This window comes from Epinephelus lanceolatus, chromosome 10, assembly GCF_041903045.1.
Source record: "Epinephelus lanceolatus isolate andai-2023 chromosome 10, ASM4190304v1, whole genome shotgun sequence".
In the NCBI taxonomy this organism is placed as follows: Eukaryota; Metazoa; Chordata; class Actinopteri; order Perciformes; family Serranidae; genus Epinephelus; species Epinephelus lanceolatus.
Genome location: NC_135743.1, coordinates 31,531,179 through 31,550,567, shown reverse-complemented (window position 1 = coordinate 31,550,567; position 19,389 = coordinate 31,531,179). Strand labels below are relative to the sequence as shown.

General features: G+C 41.0%; 1 protein-coding gene, 1 long non-coding RNA gene and 1 other non-coding gene across 5 annotated transcripts; 1 reads left to right on the top strand and 2 right to left on the bottom strand.

The window, feature by feature from the left end:
- The first annotated feature begins 40 nt into the window (after window positions 1-40).
- LOC117265291 (uncharacterized) lies at window positions 41-6,371 on the top strand. The gene is made up of 3 exons (XR_004502403.2): window positions 41-179; window positions 5,603-5,756; window positions 5,888-6,371. It is a non-coding gene; the product is annotated as an uncharacterized LOC117265291 (long non-coding RNA).
- Window positions 1,398-19,309, bottom strand: atad2 (ATPase family AAA domain containing 2). Of its 3 annotated transcripts, none has more exons than XM_033639698.2 (30): window positions 18,660-19,309; window positions 17,365-17,516; window positions 16,876-16,931; window positions 16,590-16,749; window positions 14,984-15,071; window positions 14,743-14,824; window positions 14,350-14,535; window positions 14,090-14,210; window positions 13,794-13,808; window positions 12,910-13,011; window positions 11,183-11,291; window positions 10,825-10,940; window positions 10,263-10,437; window positions 9,916-10,004; window positions 9,313-9,472; window positions 9,060-9,150; window positions 8,540-8,717; window positions 8,293-8,429; window positions 8,040-8,166; window positions 7,066-7,252; window positions 5,910-6,095; window positions 5,600-5,735; window positions 4,892-5,088; window positions 4,521-4,680; window positions 4,249-4,371; window positions 3,616-3,789; window positions 2,786-3,532; window positions 2,445-2,578; window positions 2,092-2,220; window positions 1,398-1,605 (listed from the first exon to the last, which is right to left on the bottom strand). In XM_033639698.2, the coding sequence occupies exons 1-30, from the start codon at window positions 18,852-18,854 to the stop codon at window positions 1,573-1,575; spliced, it is 4,545 nt and encodes a 1,514-aa protein (XP_033495589.2). In that variant the 5' UTR covers window positions 18,855-19,309; the 3' UTR covers window positions 1,398-1,572. The 3 variants fall into 3 exon arrangements, with proteins under 3 accessions (XP_033495589.2, XP_033495590.2, XP_033495591.2); XM_033639699.2 differs by having other exon boundaries at window positions 2,792-3,532; XM_033639700.2 differs by lacking the exon at window positions 13,794-13,808.
- On the bottom strand, window positions 6,539-6,672 carry LOC117266533 (small nucleolar RNA SNORA5). The gene has a single exon (XR_004502502.1). It is a non-coding gene; the product is annotated as a small nucleolar RNA SNORA5 (small nucleolar RNA).
- Window positions 19,310-19,389: the final 80 nt, after the last annotated feature.

The following is a 19,389-nucleotide window of genomic DNA, read 5'->3' as shown; positions in this document are numbered from 1 at the left end:
GCGTTCACGTTAATTGGGCTTGCGGGTCTCCAAAACCAGGCAGACAGACAGACGGACCGGTCTAACGGCTACAGCTCCCGTCTGCAGATGCTGGAAACACCGGACATCTCTCTCCTCGTCGGAGCAGGTTATTAATGCCCGGGTCGCGCCTTTGTGAAACTTATATAATCTAAAACACGGTAATTACACTCATTGTATGGCCGTTGGTGCTGTGTTAATGTGCTGACCTAATTCTCTGATATTTTTTAACGGCTGATTTTTTTAATGATCAAACGGCGTCATCATTCAGTGATACGTGCTGACGTCATTCCTCAGCGACTCTCGGCGCTCAAAAATCTTAGGAAAATTAGCAAAAATATACGATATTCTACCACTAAAATATAAGACTTATGATGTGGTTTGAGTTATGCGCTGTCCAGGAAAAAAAGTGGTACTGAAAAACGTTTCAAACGGGCCGTGAATTCATCCGTTTCCAAACCCGGCTGTCTGCCAACCTGTCCTTACATGACCTGTCAGGGCAGCAGAAGAGAAGCTACTTGAGGACAACACTGACATTGCTAAGTCTCCTCTCTGAACACCGGATCTCGTCTTGTTTTGCAGTTTAGACTTCACTGTTCATTATTTCAACTACACCCACTTTATTTTTAACTTGGCTACACTGTGAGGCGCTTTCCATCTTGTTCATGATGCTGCTTTGTTAGCGCCATATTACATATTAATACTAACGTTACCTGTGCGTAAATAAAATACGGTAATAGCCAGCTGAGTGTGTAGGTAAATAATGTTTTAGTAAAAGTTATGCTTATCATTGGTTAAAAAATGACCACAGGCGGTGAACAAAAAGAAAAATGAGCTGGCTGTAAGTTAAACTACTCAGTGGGTCTAGAAATATAACTGCTTTATCCAAAATACAGAAAATGAACGTCAGAATAGAAACCGCAGTGTATACCCGGAAGAACACTGGGGTTTACACACCACTGCACAATTGTGTTTTTCTTTTTGTGAGTAGCTATTACAGATAAAATGCCTTTTCCACTACGATTTGGAACAATTCAGTATTGCACTTCCATAAAGCTGGGGGGCTGTCAAAGACAGATTCAAAGAAAATGGTCAAAATGATGCAGTAGATGCTGAGATGTGTCTTTAAATGCGTCTTACATTGGTGAGACTCCAAAATCCCTGAATCCTACACTTCCCATAATGCAACTTGATAGCTTCTTTTGTTAGACCCTCCACATACCAGGTAAATACCAGGTAACAGTTTGTAACATGGGCTGAGGACACAAAACAAGTTGATTCAAGTGACAAGTCCCCTTAACACTGTGTTGGCCGAATGAATCAGGGTTTGCCATTAAAGTTCACACCACCGTGATGAGCACACAAGGAGGCACACAACATTTACAGGAAACTTGTTTATTTAAATATAAACAAAAGATGTAATACAAAGTTTTAGCTAATGCACAAATAAAGGTGCCTGTAGATTTCTATGAAAATAGCACCAAAGTGTATTTACATAGCTGAGAGGATGAGTATGATTATTTAAAAAAAAATTATATTCTTCCAGTAGGAAAGTCAACAGAAGTCTTCAATCTCTTGCTCCAACTCCTAATCAAATGAAAATAGCAGGAAACAACAACAAATTAGAAACATTAAAGTACTTCAGGCAAATGTAACCATCTACTGTATGTACTGTAATATTCTGTTAAGGGTACAAGTAATCACCACTAGATTTCACACCTCTCATATAACACTGCAATAATAAAACATGAGAAAACTGGAATATCAAAAGCCTCCTCTCCAACAGACATTTTGATATGTCATAACAGGAAAGGCAAATCTGCGAATGGATGGCGAAGGAATGACCCACCCCGTGCTCCCTATAATTGGCTAGTACTGATTACCGTTGTTGGTTGGATTGGTTGGGTTTTGGCAAGAGGAGTGGGATTGATTAGGGTAAGAATGTCAGGGTAAGCCAGAGTCAGAATAAGACATGCCACTCCTTCACTATCTTTGGATTCGCAAATTCGCCACCAGGCAAACTCCTAAATTTCTCAACGGCCAGTCTGTGGCTGAGTGCAGTCAAATACTGACCTGTATTAGTGAAGTTTTGTTGTAGTCTCGTCTGTGTCTGTAGATACTCTGGCAGAGCAGAGCATAGAGTTTCTCCAGCTTGTAGACCTCGTAGCCTTCAGTCTTGGTCACTGCTCTCTCCAACAGCTCCTGAAGAATTAAGGAGAAAACACAAAAGAGAGGAATGACATGCAGATTACATTTCTCCTGTTGTGTTAAAGCCCTAGAGTACAGGATGAAGGAAAGATGACATAAATTAACCTTGTCATCTGTTTATAAGGGCTCCTACGAGTAGTCAACATGCAGAACACCCATATAACCAGTGACTATAAAAAGACTGAGAATAAGCCAGACACCCACAATATCCCACGCACCTTTAATTTGTCTCTGTTCACCACCAGAGCAGGAGTTTCCTGGTCCAGGATCTGCAGAGCTTTGTCAACATCGACCATCTGCTGCTGTAGCACGGCATTCTTTAGTGCCCGAGTTATGCGCCTCACGCTGCGCTCTAAGGCACAAGACAATACGTACAAGTGTTTAGACAACTGTAACAGATGACAGTCTGCTGATAACATTGGGATTATGTCTTGCTATCTCCAGAACACTACATTAATTTTCTTTTGCTTTAGGGGATTGAATGTATGCATCTTTTAGTATCTTTACAGCTCAAATTAATGAACCAAGCTTTAAGTGTAAGACAGTGTTAATATCAAACCTGGACCTGCATCCTCCTCCCCTCGGACAGCAGCAGAGGCGTCTGTGGTTGAGGTATCTGTTGCTTCCACCTCCATTAGTTCAGCAGGGTTGTTCTGCTCTGCCTCCTCTACAGTAACTACCTCGTTGTTCCTTTCATCTGCCTGAATTACAGTTTGACATTTCTCAGTCTCAGTTTCTGTCAGCTTTTGACTATTAGTTTCACCCCTCTCTTCTGTGCTGGACTGCCCCTGGGTATTGCCTTCTGACTCAGCGTGGCCGTCCTTGGTAGTGTTCACTGAAGTGGTTTCACTGTTCTCATTTTCTGCCTTTGTCAACACTCCATTTTCCTCTGACTGTTCTGGTTGATCTGTGACAGCTTTATCCACCTTCTCATTATCGTTCTGTGTCTCATCATTTTCTGGATTCCTGATTTCACATAAGAGGACTTTATCTTCAGCAGCTTCACTCCTCTCCTCTTCTCCCTCCTGACATACCTGCTCCATTGCAGTAGGCCCAAAACTACCTTCCTGAGTTGGTGCAGCCACTGACTCCACATCAACCATCATCTGATCCTCCTCTCCTCCAGTCCCCTCATCACACTCTGCTCCTCCTCCCCTCTCAACCTCCTCCTCATCGTCCCCATCATCCTCTTCCTCATCAGACCCCAAGTGTGCATCATCTCTGGACATGTGAGGAGAGCAGGAAGGCCTCCTCTTTGTATATAAGCCATTAGACCAGCGACTCTTCCGTCTTTTCTTCTTTTGGGCTGAAGGAACAAAAGATTTTTTTTGTGATTGTTGTTTTTTTAAGTAAATCATCTCATTTTTTGTTATCTACAGTAGTTTTTACCTGTGTTTTTAGGTGTTGTAACAGCAGAGGCACTTGTACTGGGAGTGACTGCAGCGGTGGGTCTGGCCGGCTCTCTTTGAGGGGTCATGTCAGTGATTTTGGCCTCTGCAGGAGATTTGGACTGTTTGGGAAGGACGTGGTAGAAGGAGGGAGCAAACCGGGCATTGGAGCAATCTGAGGTAGTCAAAAAAAAAAAAAAAGAAAAAAGAAAGCACAATGCTTTTGGTAATTCTACACCTTTGTGGTTCTCTGTTCATTAAAACAGATGGTCTGGTTTAGATGAATAAAAATAGGTGAATAAATGCTCAAGCTCAAGTAATTTCTGTGAGAAGATGAATGTTTTAAATAAATTGGGTGAGTAGGAGAACTGAAACTGAATATGGTAGTAACAAATTAAAAGCAGAAGCGTGTGCAGAATAGCCTACTATATAAAAGTTTTCAAAATTAGCCCCTACATAATAGTCACTGAGCCAAGTCTGCCCTTGGGAAACTAAAATTATCTGTACTGGTTTTTATTTTACAACTGAGCTCACACAGAGTGTCTGTGTATTCTCTTTGGCTGTGACAATGTCAATTATGTGATGCTTGCCTACTAACTATGTGTACGTATACACAAATACACATAGCCGTTACCTCTTGTGCTGCGCGAGACTTTGATCTCCACACACATCTTCTCAAAATCTTCATCCAGTTCATCTCTGATGATAGCATGGACAGTGTCCTTCAGTGCACATGCTCTGTGGCGGATCTGGCGGTCTGGAGGAAACATACTCACGCTGTCAAATGAGCAAAAATGCAACTTTTCTGCTCAAACAGTTGCAGTACACTAATCCTGCCAGTATTATAACTGTATATGTTCTCTGTGAGGATGGTGAGTATGTTTTTTGCTGATCACTGTGCGTTACCTGAGGGGTCCCTGTCTGGGTTGTATTCGAGGGCATTCTGCCAGATGAGATCCACGTCTTGGAGGAACTCTTTGACCGTCCCATACTGATGAAGGTCGATCTTAGAGAGAACTGTTGACAAGTCCATGGGTTTCTTGATCACCTCGGCGTAATCTGGCACCTAAAACACAACGATAAAGAGGCTGCCATGATTACAACGTTGGGGGAAAGGGACCAAACTGAAACTGGATAAAATGATGGATAACGGAGGACAGTACAACAACAGACCTGTTGGAGTGCAGACATTTTTCTCAGTTAAGTCAACAGTGACTCAGCTTCAAGGAAGGCTTTATTAGGGAATATGAGATGAGACAAAATAATGGAACAGCTACCTCCTCTAAATCCACAGGCTTTGTAAAAGCCTTGAAGCGTTTATCTTGGGCTAGGCGGTTGGTGACATCACGCAGAAACAGGCGGAGCTCCCTGAGTGTATCTTCTTCCTGCTCCTCCAGTCGTTGGATCTCCTCTACCGTCAGCTGACGTGGCGGAGGTGGAGGGGCGACAGGAAGCACCTCCAATGTATTTAGCACTGAAGAAAGTGGAATGTTGATAGATGCATACAAAGTGAGAAATGAATTTACATCAAGTTAACACAAGTTAAACAAGCTGCAGAAGCTTGTGCAATTAGACAACCTAATCCCTTTAATTCAATTTAAATCTCTTTTGACTGACAGAGCAGTGTGAATACATCTGTCTCTGAACTGATGTTGTCACTTACATTGATGTCCTTGACATTTTGTTTGTTGCATAAGTTGTCGACGTATACTGTAATTTTTGTGTGCTTCTGTTGTTTTATATGTGCTGTAATCAGGGCATCCTTGTAAAAGAGAGCTTGTTCTAAATTACCTTACCTGTTTAAAGGTTATAAAAAAAGCTTTAAGAATCACAGCATACTTTTTTCCTGCCTATGAACAAAAATGAACCCTGAACAATGCTATGCTAGCCCCCGGTTTAAGGGGGACTAAAGCCCACTTTATCTACGGATCACACAAAGCTCACTTACATTTGTATATTATAACCACACTCAATCTATTTCTCACCAGCTTTCCTTTTTGAGGCAGGGGCCTTGGCAGCTTGATTGAGGATTAGATCCTCAAAGAAGTTTCTTCTTTCTCTGCTAGTGGGGACCTTGATGTGGAAAACCTCTCCGTACTCCATCCGAAACAATTCCTGCACCTGAGACATGAAAAGTGAGAGGTGAGAGAAGACTTGATGATGAGTATTTTGTCTGTCAGAGAGCATTCTTTTACATATAACCATCTTATTTTTACTCCACAACTATTTTCTTAAATGTTGTACCCTCATGTATCACCACTCTAAATCAACAGGGTGTCACTCTGCTTCCCATACCTCCACGCTGAGTTGGTCATAGTGCAGGTTGCACGTAGCCAGAAGCAGTATAGGAGCAAAGGCAGGGATGGAGCTGAGCAGGCTGAGGAAGGTGGCTCTTAAGGCCGGACCCACTGTTTCCCACCACTGTCCAATGTGAGGGATGTACAGGATACTGGGAGAGGTCCGCTTTGCTTCAACAAAGATCTACAGAACATATGACATAGACGCATTAATATATGAAATGGATATTTAAAAAACTGAATGTAAACTTACAGATACATAAGATGGGGGACAATATGATGAGCCAATAAAGGCTAAATGCATAAATCAAAGGTATGGTGAGGACATTAAAGAGTAGAGAGGAGATGTACGGTGGCATTAAACCAATGGTGGAAGAAACAGTCAATTAGTTTGAACAACCACTTTAAAAATGAATGACTTGTCATTTTAAGCAAAATAAAAATGGGAGAAAAAACCCAACACATTTGTTTTGTTTTGGTTTTTTTTTTCAATTTAATGTAACTGTAAATCTTATACTTTGTGTTTTTTTGACTGCTGGTGATAATAAATAAGCAACTTCCAGACATCTCTTTTAGTAACCTGATGCCTCATTCACTGCCATCATCATCATGGCTCTTTCACTGAGTATTTGTCTGTAGTACATATTTATCCCCACTACCCACGATGTAAGGAGTGGGGCCCATGAACTACATTCACTGTGGCAGCCATTTTGGCCAGTGAAGTCCACTGAAAAAGACTCACTGAATTTGACAAGGCTGCAAGAGTAAAGACTACCTGTAGTCCAGTGGCTCTCAAAACTTTTCATGTCAAGGACACCTAAACTAATAAACACTATGTCATGGACCCCATTTTATGAGATGTCACTTCAGGGACTCTAGTCTGTAAAGATTTTGGTGATTTTATAGTTGTTAACTACAGTTGAGGAAATAGCTGCAGCAGCAGTAAAACCTATGATCAGAATGGTCACTCTTATGACTCTTACTCACTTCACTCCCATTGTGACTTAAAATATGAATAAGAAAAAAATATATATTCCCAAGTCTTCTAGGGATCCCCTGGAACTCCCTCAATTCTTATGAACTGTCAAATGTTACTAAACATGTACATAAATATTAAGTTACTGTTTTATTTTGCATGCCAGTATCTCATTTACCTGAGCACAAGTCTCTTCTGGTGCAGTTGCGCTGGCTCCAAACAGCACAGCCATGTCCAGTGTGTACACAGTGAATTTCTCCAGAGCGTGGAGGACGGCAGGAGCCAAGTGGGAGCTCTGACCTGAGCCTGGTCTGCCCTCCAACAGCAGCCTGGGACGGTAGGAGGTCGGGTGGCTCAGCACACTCCTACAAGCCGACAGATGACAGATATACTCAGTTGGATAAAGCGGTAGAAAAGGACTCATTAATTCGCCTAAAAGATCTTCAGAAGGATTTGGGTCAGTGGGACACATGACAGCTCGCAGCACTTCTAAAGTAAAGCTAAGGTAAAAAAGAGGGAATAGAAGTGAGACAACTGCAAGACTTAACACTACATTGTGTTAATGCCTAAAGCCCCTGACACATCAAGATGACAGTCAGCCATTGGTCAAAGACGGGCCGTTGGTGAGCTTCTGCCGCACTCGTCGCCCCTCGCGGCCCCCATCGGCTTTTGTTGAATCAGCATCGGTGACAGTGGAGCCCGTCAGTGAATGAAATCAATGTGATTGTCAGTTCAGCTCAGTGCACGAGGAAAAAAAAAAACAAAAAAACAAAAAACAAAAACAAAGTTCACTGTCACATGGTAAATATGCTCTGTTCTTAACACTGGATTGTGTTGTTAATGTGCTAACTAGTGTCAAGACTGTCTTTTGGTTTCCCTTTTTGATTGAGGATTACAGACTACCGCTTGTCTGCTGCAGTCTTTGCGGTGTGTTCATGTGCAACTTTTTTGGGCAGAGACGCAGTGACATCAGGCGACGCAGCAGGAGGCCTTTGTCACTGCTAGTTCGCTGAAGTCAGTTTGGTGTGTCTGGGCCTTAAGACATATCATCATCATAGAAATGATTATTTATAAAGGCAGTCATAGTCTGAAAGAATGAAGAGACAAATGAACCCCTGCTTAACATTCCTTCCTGAATAATGGCGAACCAACCTGTTGAGGTTGAGAAGTCCCGTAACAGCAGGTATTCTGAGCTGGGAGTGAGAGGTCTGTCCACTGACTTCTGAGTCCTCATCCTCACTGAACATCAGATCATCCTCAAACACGCCACAGGCTGCATCTGAAAATAGACACACATGCACAAACCCACAGTGCAGCAGTTATTCCTGATGCCCTAAGCGGTTGGCAAATGAACAATCACTCTAGGTGTGTTCTCTTCGGTAATTCTTCGGAAACAAGACCACACCTAGTTCTCTCTTCCTCTTTAAGCCCTGCTCAGCGTGTGGGAACAGTCTGCTGACAGTGTGGAGGATGTTCTGCAGGGTGGAGTTCAGCAGAGGACGAATGGCAGGTATCAGGGCCTTTGCTGGTGACACTATTGCCCTAAGAATCACAATAAGCGTCATACTTATAACAGAACCAACCATATGCAAGAACCACTGAAAACGTAAAAATGATGTTTACACTCTTCTACTAATATACAGGTTGGTTACCTCTGGGCAGCAGGAACCATCTTGGACATGGCAGACATAAAGTCTTTGTTTGTGATAGCGATGGAGTTGACATCAAGCACAAGTTTCTGTGATGAGGAGTAGATTTGTGGGTAGCGACGCCGCAGTGCACACAAGGCAGCCTCTGAACACACTGCTTTGATGTCTGCTCCACAATAACCTGGCAAACAAAAAGAGACAGATTGTAGACTATCAGTGTTCAATCTGTAGTTGTAGGTGTGCAAGTACTTGTGCCAGTGTTTCTCCTGTGCAAATGATCTGAATGGAGATAAAGAATAGTTTTAGTTCTGAGATATTGGTTTTGTCCTGGGCTTATACCAGTATCATTTCCAGTAGATGTTGCACTTCCTGAATAGAAATTTCTTTCTCTAATGTTCAAATCAAGTCTAACAGTACTGACAATTTTAATCTACTGTAATTGTTATTTGTCCTGGGGAAGTTTAGTAAGATTTGCATTGTACACGTTGTTGGACCACTGTTTCTCCATCATATGCAAACATACCAACACATTTATCTGCCAATTCCTCCAGAAAAGTGGCGGATAGTGGCGGAGACCAAAGTCTTGTGTGGATCTTCAGAATGTCCTTTCTTGCCTGCCATACAAAATAAGATCACAGCATTTCAAAGTCAGGTCAAATATATGCAAGCTAAAGGGCTTCTACTGTTTTAACCTAAACTCATTTCACATTTCTATGTTCTGTCTTTTTTTTTTTTAAATCTCTGCTAAGCATTAAAGGACCTCTACAGTTTCTCACCTCTCTGTCTGGCAGGCCGAAGAGAAACTCTCTGTCGAAGCGCCCTGGTCTTCTCAGAGCTGGGTCGATGGAGTCCAGTCTGTTTGTAGCTCCGATCACAACAACCTCTCCTCTACTGTCTAATCCGTCCATAAGAGCCAACAGGGTCGACACAATGGAACTACAGAGACAGAAAAAAAGAATACGTTTTCTACCTGGTCAACACTATCTCCCAACAATAAAGATAATATAACTGCAGTAAACTGAGTGGAATTATTTATTTATTATTTATTTACTGCAAATCAAGGGCTTTCCTTTCCTGATACATGCAACACCTACAAGCTCTTTTTTCTCATCGGCCACCAATCACCTCAGTAGTCTGATGGCAACTTGTTCTCATATGAAGCATGAACTCGGCTTGTGACGTCAAAGCTAAATGCTGATTAAGGTTAATTAATTTATTTATGTTTATTTATTTATCTAGAAATCTAGCAGCCATATCTGGCAACCCACCGCACAATCTGCTATAAATTTCCATTGTTCCACTCTGCTCATTATACACATTAATCTCAGTACAATCACCCCACGTGTGCCGTACAACATAAGAACAGGGGTGCTGCTCACCTGTGGATCTGGTCCTGACGGCTGGACCTGACTGGAGCCAAACCATCAATCTCATCGAAGAAAATGATGGAAGGACGCATTTGGTATGCCTGAGAACAATTCAATAAGAATTAAGCTAGTTGCTGATAACATTATCTTCAGAACTGACACTTGACACTGTGCAGGGCTTTAATTATCTACAAGTTAATGTGTTACAATAAATGTTTTCTGATATTCTTTGTTGACAGGTTTCTTTTTTGTTGACGACAGAAGTCAATCACACTTGCAACAATAGCAGAAAAAACTAAATCTGACAATCTCCATCCATCCCAAAAGCATGTTGTACGTTGATGAGGAGTTTGGTTTACCTGGTCAAAAAGCAGTCGTAATTGTCTCTCAGATTCTCCCACCCACTTACTGAGGCAGTCAGCTCCTTTCCTCATAAAGAAAGACACCTTTCTTTCACCCTGACTGCACTCGTTGGCTAGTGCTCTGGCTACGAGGGTTTTCCCTGTGCCTGGAGGACCGTAAAACAGACAGCCCCTAAAGATAAGAGACAACATGACAGAGAACAAAATTGGGGATTTTATTGGAGTTCAACCGCCACTAAAATAAAAGTAAAGTCTGAGGTAGTGGTAGAGAAGAGACTGAAGGGACAAAGAGATAAAAGAAAGAAACCATCTAAGACAGAGAAAGGGTTATACACTATTGACCAAAAACAATCCAATCCAATCCAATGGTAACAAAGCTCTCTCCTGTATTACAGAACTTGGGATCTTAAGTATACGACTTCTTTGACAAGATATAAAGGGAAAGCATGAGTCTGTTCCTTTTGGAGCACTTGCAGTGAATTACATTTTAAGTCACAATGAAATATGAACACTAAACTACATTTTCACGTTATCATCTCAACAAACACCCATTGTTTACCTTGGAGGTTGTATTTTGAACCTCTCAAAGACTTCTGGGTAGAGGAGAGGGAAGACTACCATCTCCTTGAGATCTGAGATGTGTCTGCTCAAACCTCCAATGCTTTCAAAACGCACCTGGAAGACAAATAGTATTTTGTTTAAATTGTTTGCTTTTGGTCTTCTCAGTAATTATCCTATTGGAATGTGGATGCAAAATATGGCATATCTGCTAACTTTATTATTTTATTTTTGAAGAAGCACCCTAAAGTGCTACATTTATGTCAATACAGTAATATTTGTCATCATGTCAACACCTTATTTATCAGACTACTTCTGACTACTGTGTTTGCATCAGTCCATATTTGGATGCAGCTTACCGTCCTGTCAATTTGCATAGGGTCCACGTCAGCAAGGCTGGCTCCAATCTTCATCCTGTCCTTGTGGATCCCTAGCAGGTCTTCTTTCACCAAGTTCATAGGCAGACATCTGCAGATTAAAACAAGAAACTTTTAGATTATTTTTCTGGCTGTTTTGCTTTGCTAAAATATTGTGGATTTTATAGATAGAATTTTTTTTAAAAAAAATAAAAATTACACTGTATTAAAACACATTAAATTACTGGTCTTACTTCACCCATATAACTTATAAGGGGTGGGGGGAAAAGTTGATACAGCATAGTGTGTGTAGCAATATTGTATCGATACACGGATGCCAAGTATCAATCTTTTATTATACACATTATTGATTTTTGCAAATACACATTTTAATACAACTTCTGGTACTAGAATAATAAAATCAATTGCTTTTTCGGTCCACTAGATGGTGCTGATGTCTTTTTTTCCTGGTGAGGTCAGCAGAGGTCTCAGTCAGCAGCATTTGGCAGGAAATTCATCAAAACAAAGATGGAGGCACCGGAGAAAAATCAGAAAAGCACCAGTGGGGTTTAAATCAAGCGTCTGGACTTATTTTGGATTTTTAACATGAGGGAAAGGAGGACTTGGATATGACAATGATTTGCAAGCAGTGTCATATGAGAAAAAAATACTCTGGGAATACTACGTACATGAGGGCTCACCTCACTCTATCATCTGGAAAAAACCCACTGAACCTGCTCCACTGAAAAATCAACCCACAATGGACACACTTAGCTTGACAAAACCACCATCCAACTCTGAGAGAGCTAAGAAAGTAACACAGACCATCACCTACTTCATGTGCAAAAACCTGTGTTCATACAGCATTGATGAAAACAAAGGCTTTTTGTTACATGCTAAAAACCCTGGAATTCAGGTATATGACTCCATCCTGATGTTTTTCCACCGACACAGCCGTACTCAAACTCTACAGAGAGGTGAAGCATAAAGTTGAGGAATCTTTGAGTACAGCAGGAGGAGTGGCATTAACTTGTGGGCCTGGGCTTCAAGGTCAGCAGATTCCTATGTGACTATAATGAGACATTATCATTAGAGAACTGGTGAATGCTGTGTCACGTTCTCCAAACTAAGGCAGCACATGAAAGTCACACTGAAGAAAACATTGCGGATCTCCTGCAAAATGCAGCACAAGAATGGGAGATTGTGGTTGTAACAGACAACGCTCCTAATAAAGCCATTGCCATTCAGTTAGCAGGATACTTGCATGTGAAGTGTTTGGCTCATGCACTTAATCTGGCCTCGCAGAGGGTGTTAGTCTGTCAGGTGTATGCAGCATTTCTGACAGGTTTTATGATGGTGTTGGTCAGGCTGTGTGCTTTATAATAATAATATCGTATTCTGACCTAAGTATCCTGATAATATTGCATCGTGGGTCCTCTGGCAATTCCCACCCCTGTAAATTATGGTGATGGATGGGTAGAGGAAACATGTAAAATGTTATTACTAAGCCTCCCAAGAGATCACAAGGGTAATAAAGCACATTAACCATGCCTCCTATCTTTACACTAATTAGGAAATACATTAATGAAATAGTGACAGTAAACTTTTTTAGTTGACCTACTGGAATTATTATCGTTATCCTTCTGTCACTCACCTTTGTGCTCCACCCATGTGCTGAGGAACACTGCTGTTATCTACCTGTATTGTGTGACAGCTGCTGATGCTCTCACCTGTTGACTGACCTGCTCCTGTTCTTACTTCTCCGTCTCTGGAATTTCTCATCGTCTGAAGATGAAGAAGTGGAGTCACTGCTGTGGATGGCGTGTCTCCTTCTGCAAAGGCCAAAGATTCAGCATTATTTCTCATTCTATCTATATCATTGAGACTATCAGCTTATTCACAACAAACAAAAAATCACATTGTTATGTTACACTCCACAGGGAAAGGACGGAATAAATGCTGGTGAGCAAAGACAATTAATGTTTAAAACTAACCTTAACAAAACATACAAAATCAAACAAACAATAACATAAACAACACCATTACCACTCACTAATTAGTACATATTACAGTTTTAATATATACATACACATGGCTGATACAACAGTAACAATGCATGAATTTAGAAGAAAAGGCAGTATTTGATTATGCATCATGTGCAATAATAACACAAGGGTGGCTCACTTAGCTGCTTCAAATGACATGATGATGATGATGATGATATCATCATCATCATCATCATGCATGACACCTGACTAATACACTGCCTGAGCAACACACAGGGGGGGCCTGACTTACACAATTTACCTTAAAGGCTCAATGTGATACATCAAGAACACAATAATTAAAACAACTGAAATACACAAAATACGGACTAATAGAAAGTCAGCCTTCCAAATTGTGTCTTTGTGTCTTTGTTGCAAACAATGCTAAACAATAATTAGGTTCCAGTGATGTTTGGTTTATCGTCTCATACTTCGACTATAGCGTCACCCAAATGTGCCAAACCCACCGATAACCATAGTGCTAGCAAAGACAAACAGCACTCCAAAAACAAACTACCGACTGACAATAAACACCAACAAAGTCTACAGACAAGTAATGAAGGCCTTACCTCTCAGAACTACTCCTGAGGGTGGGATGAAGAGAATCAGAAAAAAGAGGAAAAAGAGGAATTTTGGGATTGATTTTACATGCAATGAAAATACTAATTGCTATCAGAGACAGCGCTATGACCCACAAGAGGGTGATCCCGTTGTCCTGCTCTAGACACTGCATTATTCAGGACACTATTTCTGACTGCTACACTAAGTTCTAAGAGTATTTCATGAGGTATTAACAGATCCCCTGATAGCAGATGTTTTATTTCAAATGGCTGACGATGGCTGGTGTCTTAGCTGTCATACTAACCTGCTGGTTCTTCTTCTGTTGTAGGGGCTCCTCGGGGCCGTGGAGCTGAATCTAAACCTGCGTCTGGTGGGAGACGAGTGGTCCTTGAAGTACATGCCGCGCTTCCTGGGCTCTCTGGGTTCTAAGAAAACATTATTCAAATAAATACAATTAAATTTGCATTTAGGACAGAGTGTAATTTTCAGTTGTTTCAAGTCTTTCACATTCAGGCACATTATCTGCCATTTAAACAACATCGTCAAGTTGAACAAAAGCAGTACCATCCTGCGGGGCCTGGTAGCGAACCACAGTTTTCCGCTGTCTGAAGTCATAACGCCTCTGATTATCTTCTTCTTCCTCATCCTCCCCATCCTCATCATCGTCTTCCTCCTCCTCCTCCTCCTCCTCATCATCATCATCATCATCATCTTCCTCCTCCTCCTCTTCATGATCGCCCTCATCTCCTCCTGTGATTTACAAGGAAAAAAGGGGTTTCCATCTCGTTTAGGTTTTTGTAACAGGTAAAAAGCACCCGTGTGTTTCAGGGCCGAATTACTATTTCTTGAAACAAAACAATTAAATTAAACAATTCTGCTTTTAATGAAGTTACATAAAGATAACTGATAGAACTTAAAATGAAGGAAATTCTCTCATGCATGCAGGTGTTTACTTACCTTGGTTCTCCTCCTCTGTGTCTTTATTCTCCACATCTGTCCTCAGAGACCTTAACATTCTGCCTCTGGTGTACACACCCAGCTGCTCAGAGGAAACAGGTTAAATGCTGATGAAGTCACTGTTCTGAAACTTGTTACACATTGTCACATTGCAAAATCACCTGTCAACAAAAACACTAAGATTACACAAGTAGCATAAAGGTTGAAATTAAAAAGTTCAGTTTCCTGTGTGAGTTATTACCTCTTGTTCATCGTCTCTATCTCTGCTCTTCAGTCTGCGTCTCATCTTCTGCATATCGTCCATCTTCTGGAGAACAGCTTCAGCAGTGCTGTGGGACAATCAGAGGAAGAGCAGATTTTATCAAAGAGTATCTAATCTTATTACACATTAGCCCAAGTTCTGCACCCACTGCCCACTGTTTATGTCATTTGTTAGATACCACTTGAGGTGACATCAGCTTTTAAATACTTTTTTATGAACATTTTTTATATTAAAGTGACTATAAACTGGAAATACAGACAGTAGAACACACAGAAAATAAACAAACAAACAGATAGTTATGAGGTCATGGGATGTTTAAAACATCAAGGCAAATTTTGTTTAAAGTCAGAAACCACACATGCTACATAGAATAATTATGAGAGATCTGTCTCATGGCTAAATAAACACACCATTTTTCCCATCGTTTTTCCTGTCAATTCTTTTAAAGTCATATGGAGTAGGTCATCTGTTCTAGAAGATGTAAGTGTTTAACAATATTGATGAAATGGCTTTTTTTACTTACTACAGGCAAGATCTTCAGAAGGTAGGTAACATCTTTACGTAATCCCTCAGGGATATGTCCAAAATAAATGGTTATGAATGTTGAACTGATGCGGAAACCTGATGATAATTATTGTCACATACATACACTATCATATATTAATATATACGTCCACATTACGCTACCACAATTACTGTTTTTATTAGTATAATATTATTACTTAAATTAATGTTATTGTAGCTATCATCATTACTGTTTGCCCTGCTTCTGTCTCAATTTCTTTTCTGGAATACTGTAAATTTATTATGTTGGTCTGTTCTGTGCAACATCTATTGCATGTCTGTCCATCCTGGAAGAGGGATCCCTCCTCAGTTGCTCTTACTGAGGTTTCTACCATTTTTTTCTCTGTTAAAGGTTTTTTTGGGGGAGTTTTTCTTTATCTGCTGTGAGGGTCCAAAGGACAGAAGGATGTTGTATGCTGTAAAGCCCTGTGAGGCAAATTGTGATTTGTGATATTGGGCTTTATAAATAAAATTGAATTGAATTAAAGTTTTTGAAATGATTATTGCTACGTCCTTCCCGAAAGTCGGAGACAAGAAGGACAAGATCAGAAAATATGGGCATGATCACCCATCCGGCAGCATTGCTGAGTGTTTAGACTTCTGTTTGGGCGTAATGAAAAAGCGAATCGGGTTTTTCTAGCAGAAGTCTCTCCAGGTCTGGGAGTTAGTGGAGGTCAATAGAGTTTCCCAGGCAATCAGCCACACCTCCTTGGTTATTTCAGTGTCCAGCTCTTTCCCCATCATTGTTTCACAGAATCTGTAGTGCACTTATTCAGTGATGTGATGTCGTGGTATAATTTGCTTACTAGATTTTTATTGCTTTCTGAGTGGATCTCTTGAATTAGTACCTTTAACTTTTTTACAAAAATAATCACAACGCTGTAAATGCCTGTAAAATTCCTGCCCACCCAAGCCATATGTTTGACATAGATCATCAAAACTGTGACAAATCAGCTTTATTTTAAGCTGGAGCAGGGAGGTAGGAGCCAAAAGAAGCTGGAGTGAATACTGCTGAACTCACTTGGTGATGAGGCGGTCGTAGAGCACTGACTGGTTACGGGAATCCAGTTTGTATCTGGTGATTCGGGAACTACGTCGCACTGAACAATCCTCCTCTCGACTCCGTAGATTAAAGCGGCTCCTCTTGGGAGTGGATGACCCCTCCACCTCATCTGGAACATCTGGGGCAACAGAAAAGGTTTTTGTTAGCTTACTTATCATTTAGACCCTGCTGCTGAACATGCTTTGTGCACTATATAAGAGCTGTAGTGCTCTTTGTAAAGAATTGGCACTTTACTGAATTGTACCTGCTTGCTGCTTCCCACTGGATGCTTTCACCTCTCTCTGCAGCCTGGAAGATTTCCTGAACGGAGGAAGAATACTTGAAATCAAAACTGAATTCCTCATGTGCATTCTCATTATCTGAGTTAAAATGTGCATAGTTATGTGCACAAATATTGCAAAAATGTTAAATATCCCCAATGTAGTTTGATATGGCACACATATATTAGGAGAATTTATTGCTGAGATTAAGGTTGTCTACCAATGCCTCTGTATAAAATGTAGGTCATGTGGCTAGCAGCCAACGCAACTCAATGCTCTACATAACTAATAAAATACTTTTGACACGCGTTTTGTCACACCAAGTCAAAAAAACTGAGACTTGCTCAAGTAGGTTGAGTGCATTGAATTTTAAAAAGTATGGGAGTTCCAACAACCCAAAAACTTCTTGTACCCCTTAGAGAGTAGCTGGTCAAAATGTGCCAACAATATCATAGTAAGTGTGCCTGCATCACCTGAGGCATCCTCCAGAGTTGTCTTCATTCAGAGGGGAGCTGGTCTTTGGTTCCATGTCAGCAAAAGAGACCTCAAGTTTCTCTCTCTTTCCTCGGGTCCTTGTAGAGTGATGGAGACCACTTCCCTCCTCCTGCTTCATATCAGCATGTCCCTGGCACAGTCAGAATAGAAGTTTATAAGTTTATAAGTGTACAGCACATATGAAAGGAATGACTGTCTGCTCAGTTGAATCAGAGGTTCAAATCAATCAAGGTCTGGAATAAGGAATATTCATTGAACTGTAAATTAATTTTCTGTAGTAGAATATTTGTGGATTATTCCTTTAAAATAAATCAATTGGGGGTTTTTTTCCCAATGGAAAAAAATATACAACTTTCAAGTCCTGACTGCTGTTTGGCAGTGACTGTCCTGTGACTAGAAAAATACAGACTTGCTTCCCACAGCAACATTACTAACAATGTCTTAGTGTTCTTCAGTCACTAAACCACTGTCTGCCCTATGGGTGCTGCTGACAGCTACCTCTGCAAGCATTTGTCATGTATCTCAATATAGATTAGAAATAAGATCATAAAAGTAAAACCAGTCCACTCTAATTTTAGAACAACAACACAACTTCACATTCACATCAAGCATGCATGTATAGACTAGATAGTTTTAAAACTGTGGTTAATCCTACAGAGAGCTGCCCAACAGTTTTACAAAACAGTGCCTCTGAAAATTTAGGTTACTACCTATAAAGCACATTAAATAATGCAACTGCTGTAATGTAGTAACATATAAGTCTCTCAGATAAATTTTAATGAATGACTGAGTAAATGAAAGAATGAATGAACAGAGCCCCACCCCCTCTGTCCAATGAACCATCCAGGAAAAAAGCACAGACACCAAAACACAACACTGTGCTAGACAACTTAAGTTTGACATCTGGGACAATTATCTGACAACGGACTAGTACAATATAGTAGTTTAATATGGCCATGACACACTTAACAAAACATTACAACTGAATTTGCATATTAACTATGTGATTTTGACTGTAAAGTATAAAACTCGTCGTTACAAATGAGTCAACAAATGTCCCACAGACACACGAGTTTCAGTAAAATGTTAGAAAGGATCACGGGTGCTCATTCAGACGACCTGACAGCACCGTTAGCTGACAAACTGACAAGCTGGCTAGTTAGCTTAGCACGCTAGCAAAACTAGCACAGCAAAGTTATGTTCACAGATAATTTATACACTAAATAAATGGCAACCCAGGTATCTAACCAGCCCCCCGGGTGTATGTCCTTACATTCACTATGTTGTTTTCGGAGCTGCTGAAGCTGTCATCCAGGGCCCGGGAGGACCGGGTCAGCCGGGCGGACTTTCTCTGCGACGCGGGAAGCAGCGACAGAAAATCGGTGCTTGAATCCAACTCCATCGACCTCCTCTTCGGAGTTGTTGCCACCGACTCGGCGCCGACACCGCTGCTGCGTAGTATCACCATCTTGATTCCAAACCGACCTTATACTAGCACGAAACGACGGTTAACCAGCCGTTATTCTGGTTCAAAATGCGAAACGTTTACGGTGCCGCCAACATAGCACAGTTAACGGTAAATGTCCACCAGCTGACAAACACAGCCTCCTCACTAAACCCTTGATTTCTGGCGCCATAAACGTCATCGGAGGTGATGAGGGAAGTGTCTAAGAACCACCGCCAGGAAAAATAGATCTGTTGACAAGATTGTAAATGAAGTCGAATTATAAAAGTTAGTTTATTTTTCAGTAATTTTACCTCATCGACGCCGCAGCACATTTTCATGGTCGCTGTTGTTGTCATTGCATCAATCATGATATTTGTTAAAACATAATGCAGGCGGAAGGATACGTACAAAATGTGGAAAGCTGTTCCGGTTGATGTAAGAGCGCGCCCTTCTTCGAAAAGTGCACTAGCGCGCGCTCATTATGTACACAAGACATGTACTGAGAACATATTCACATTTTGTACATTTAACAATAAAGCTGTTTCAAACTGCTGTT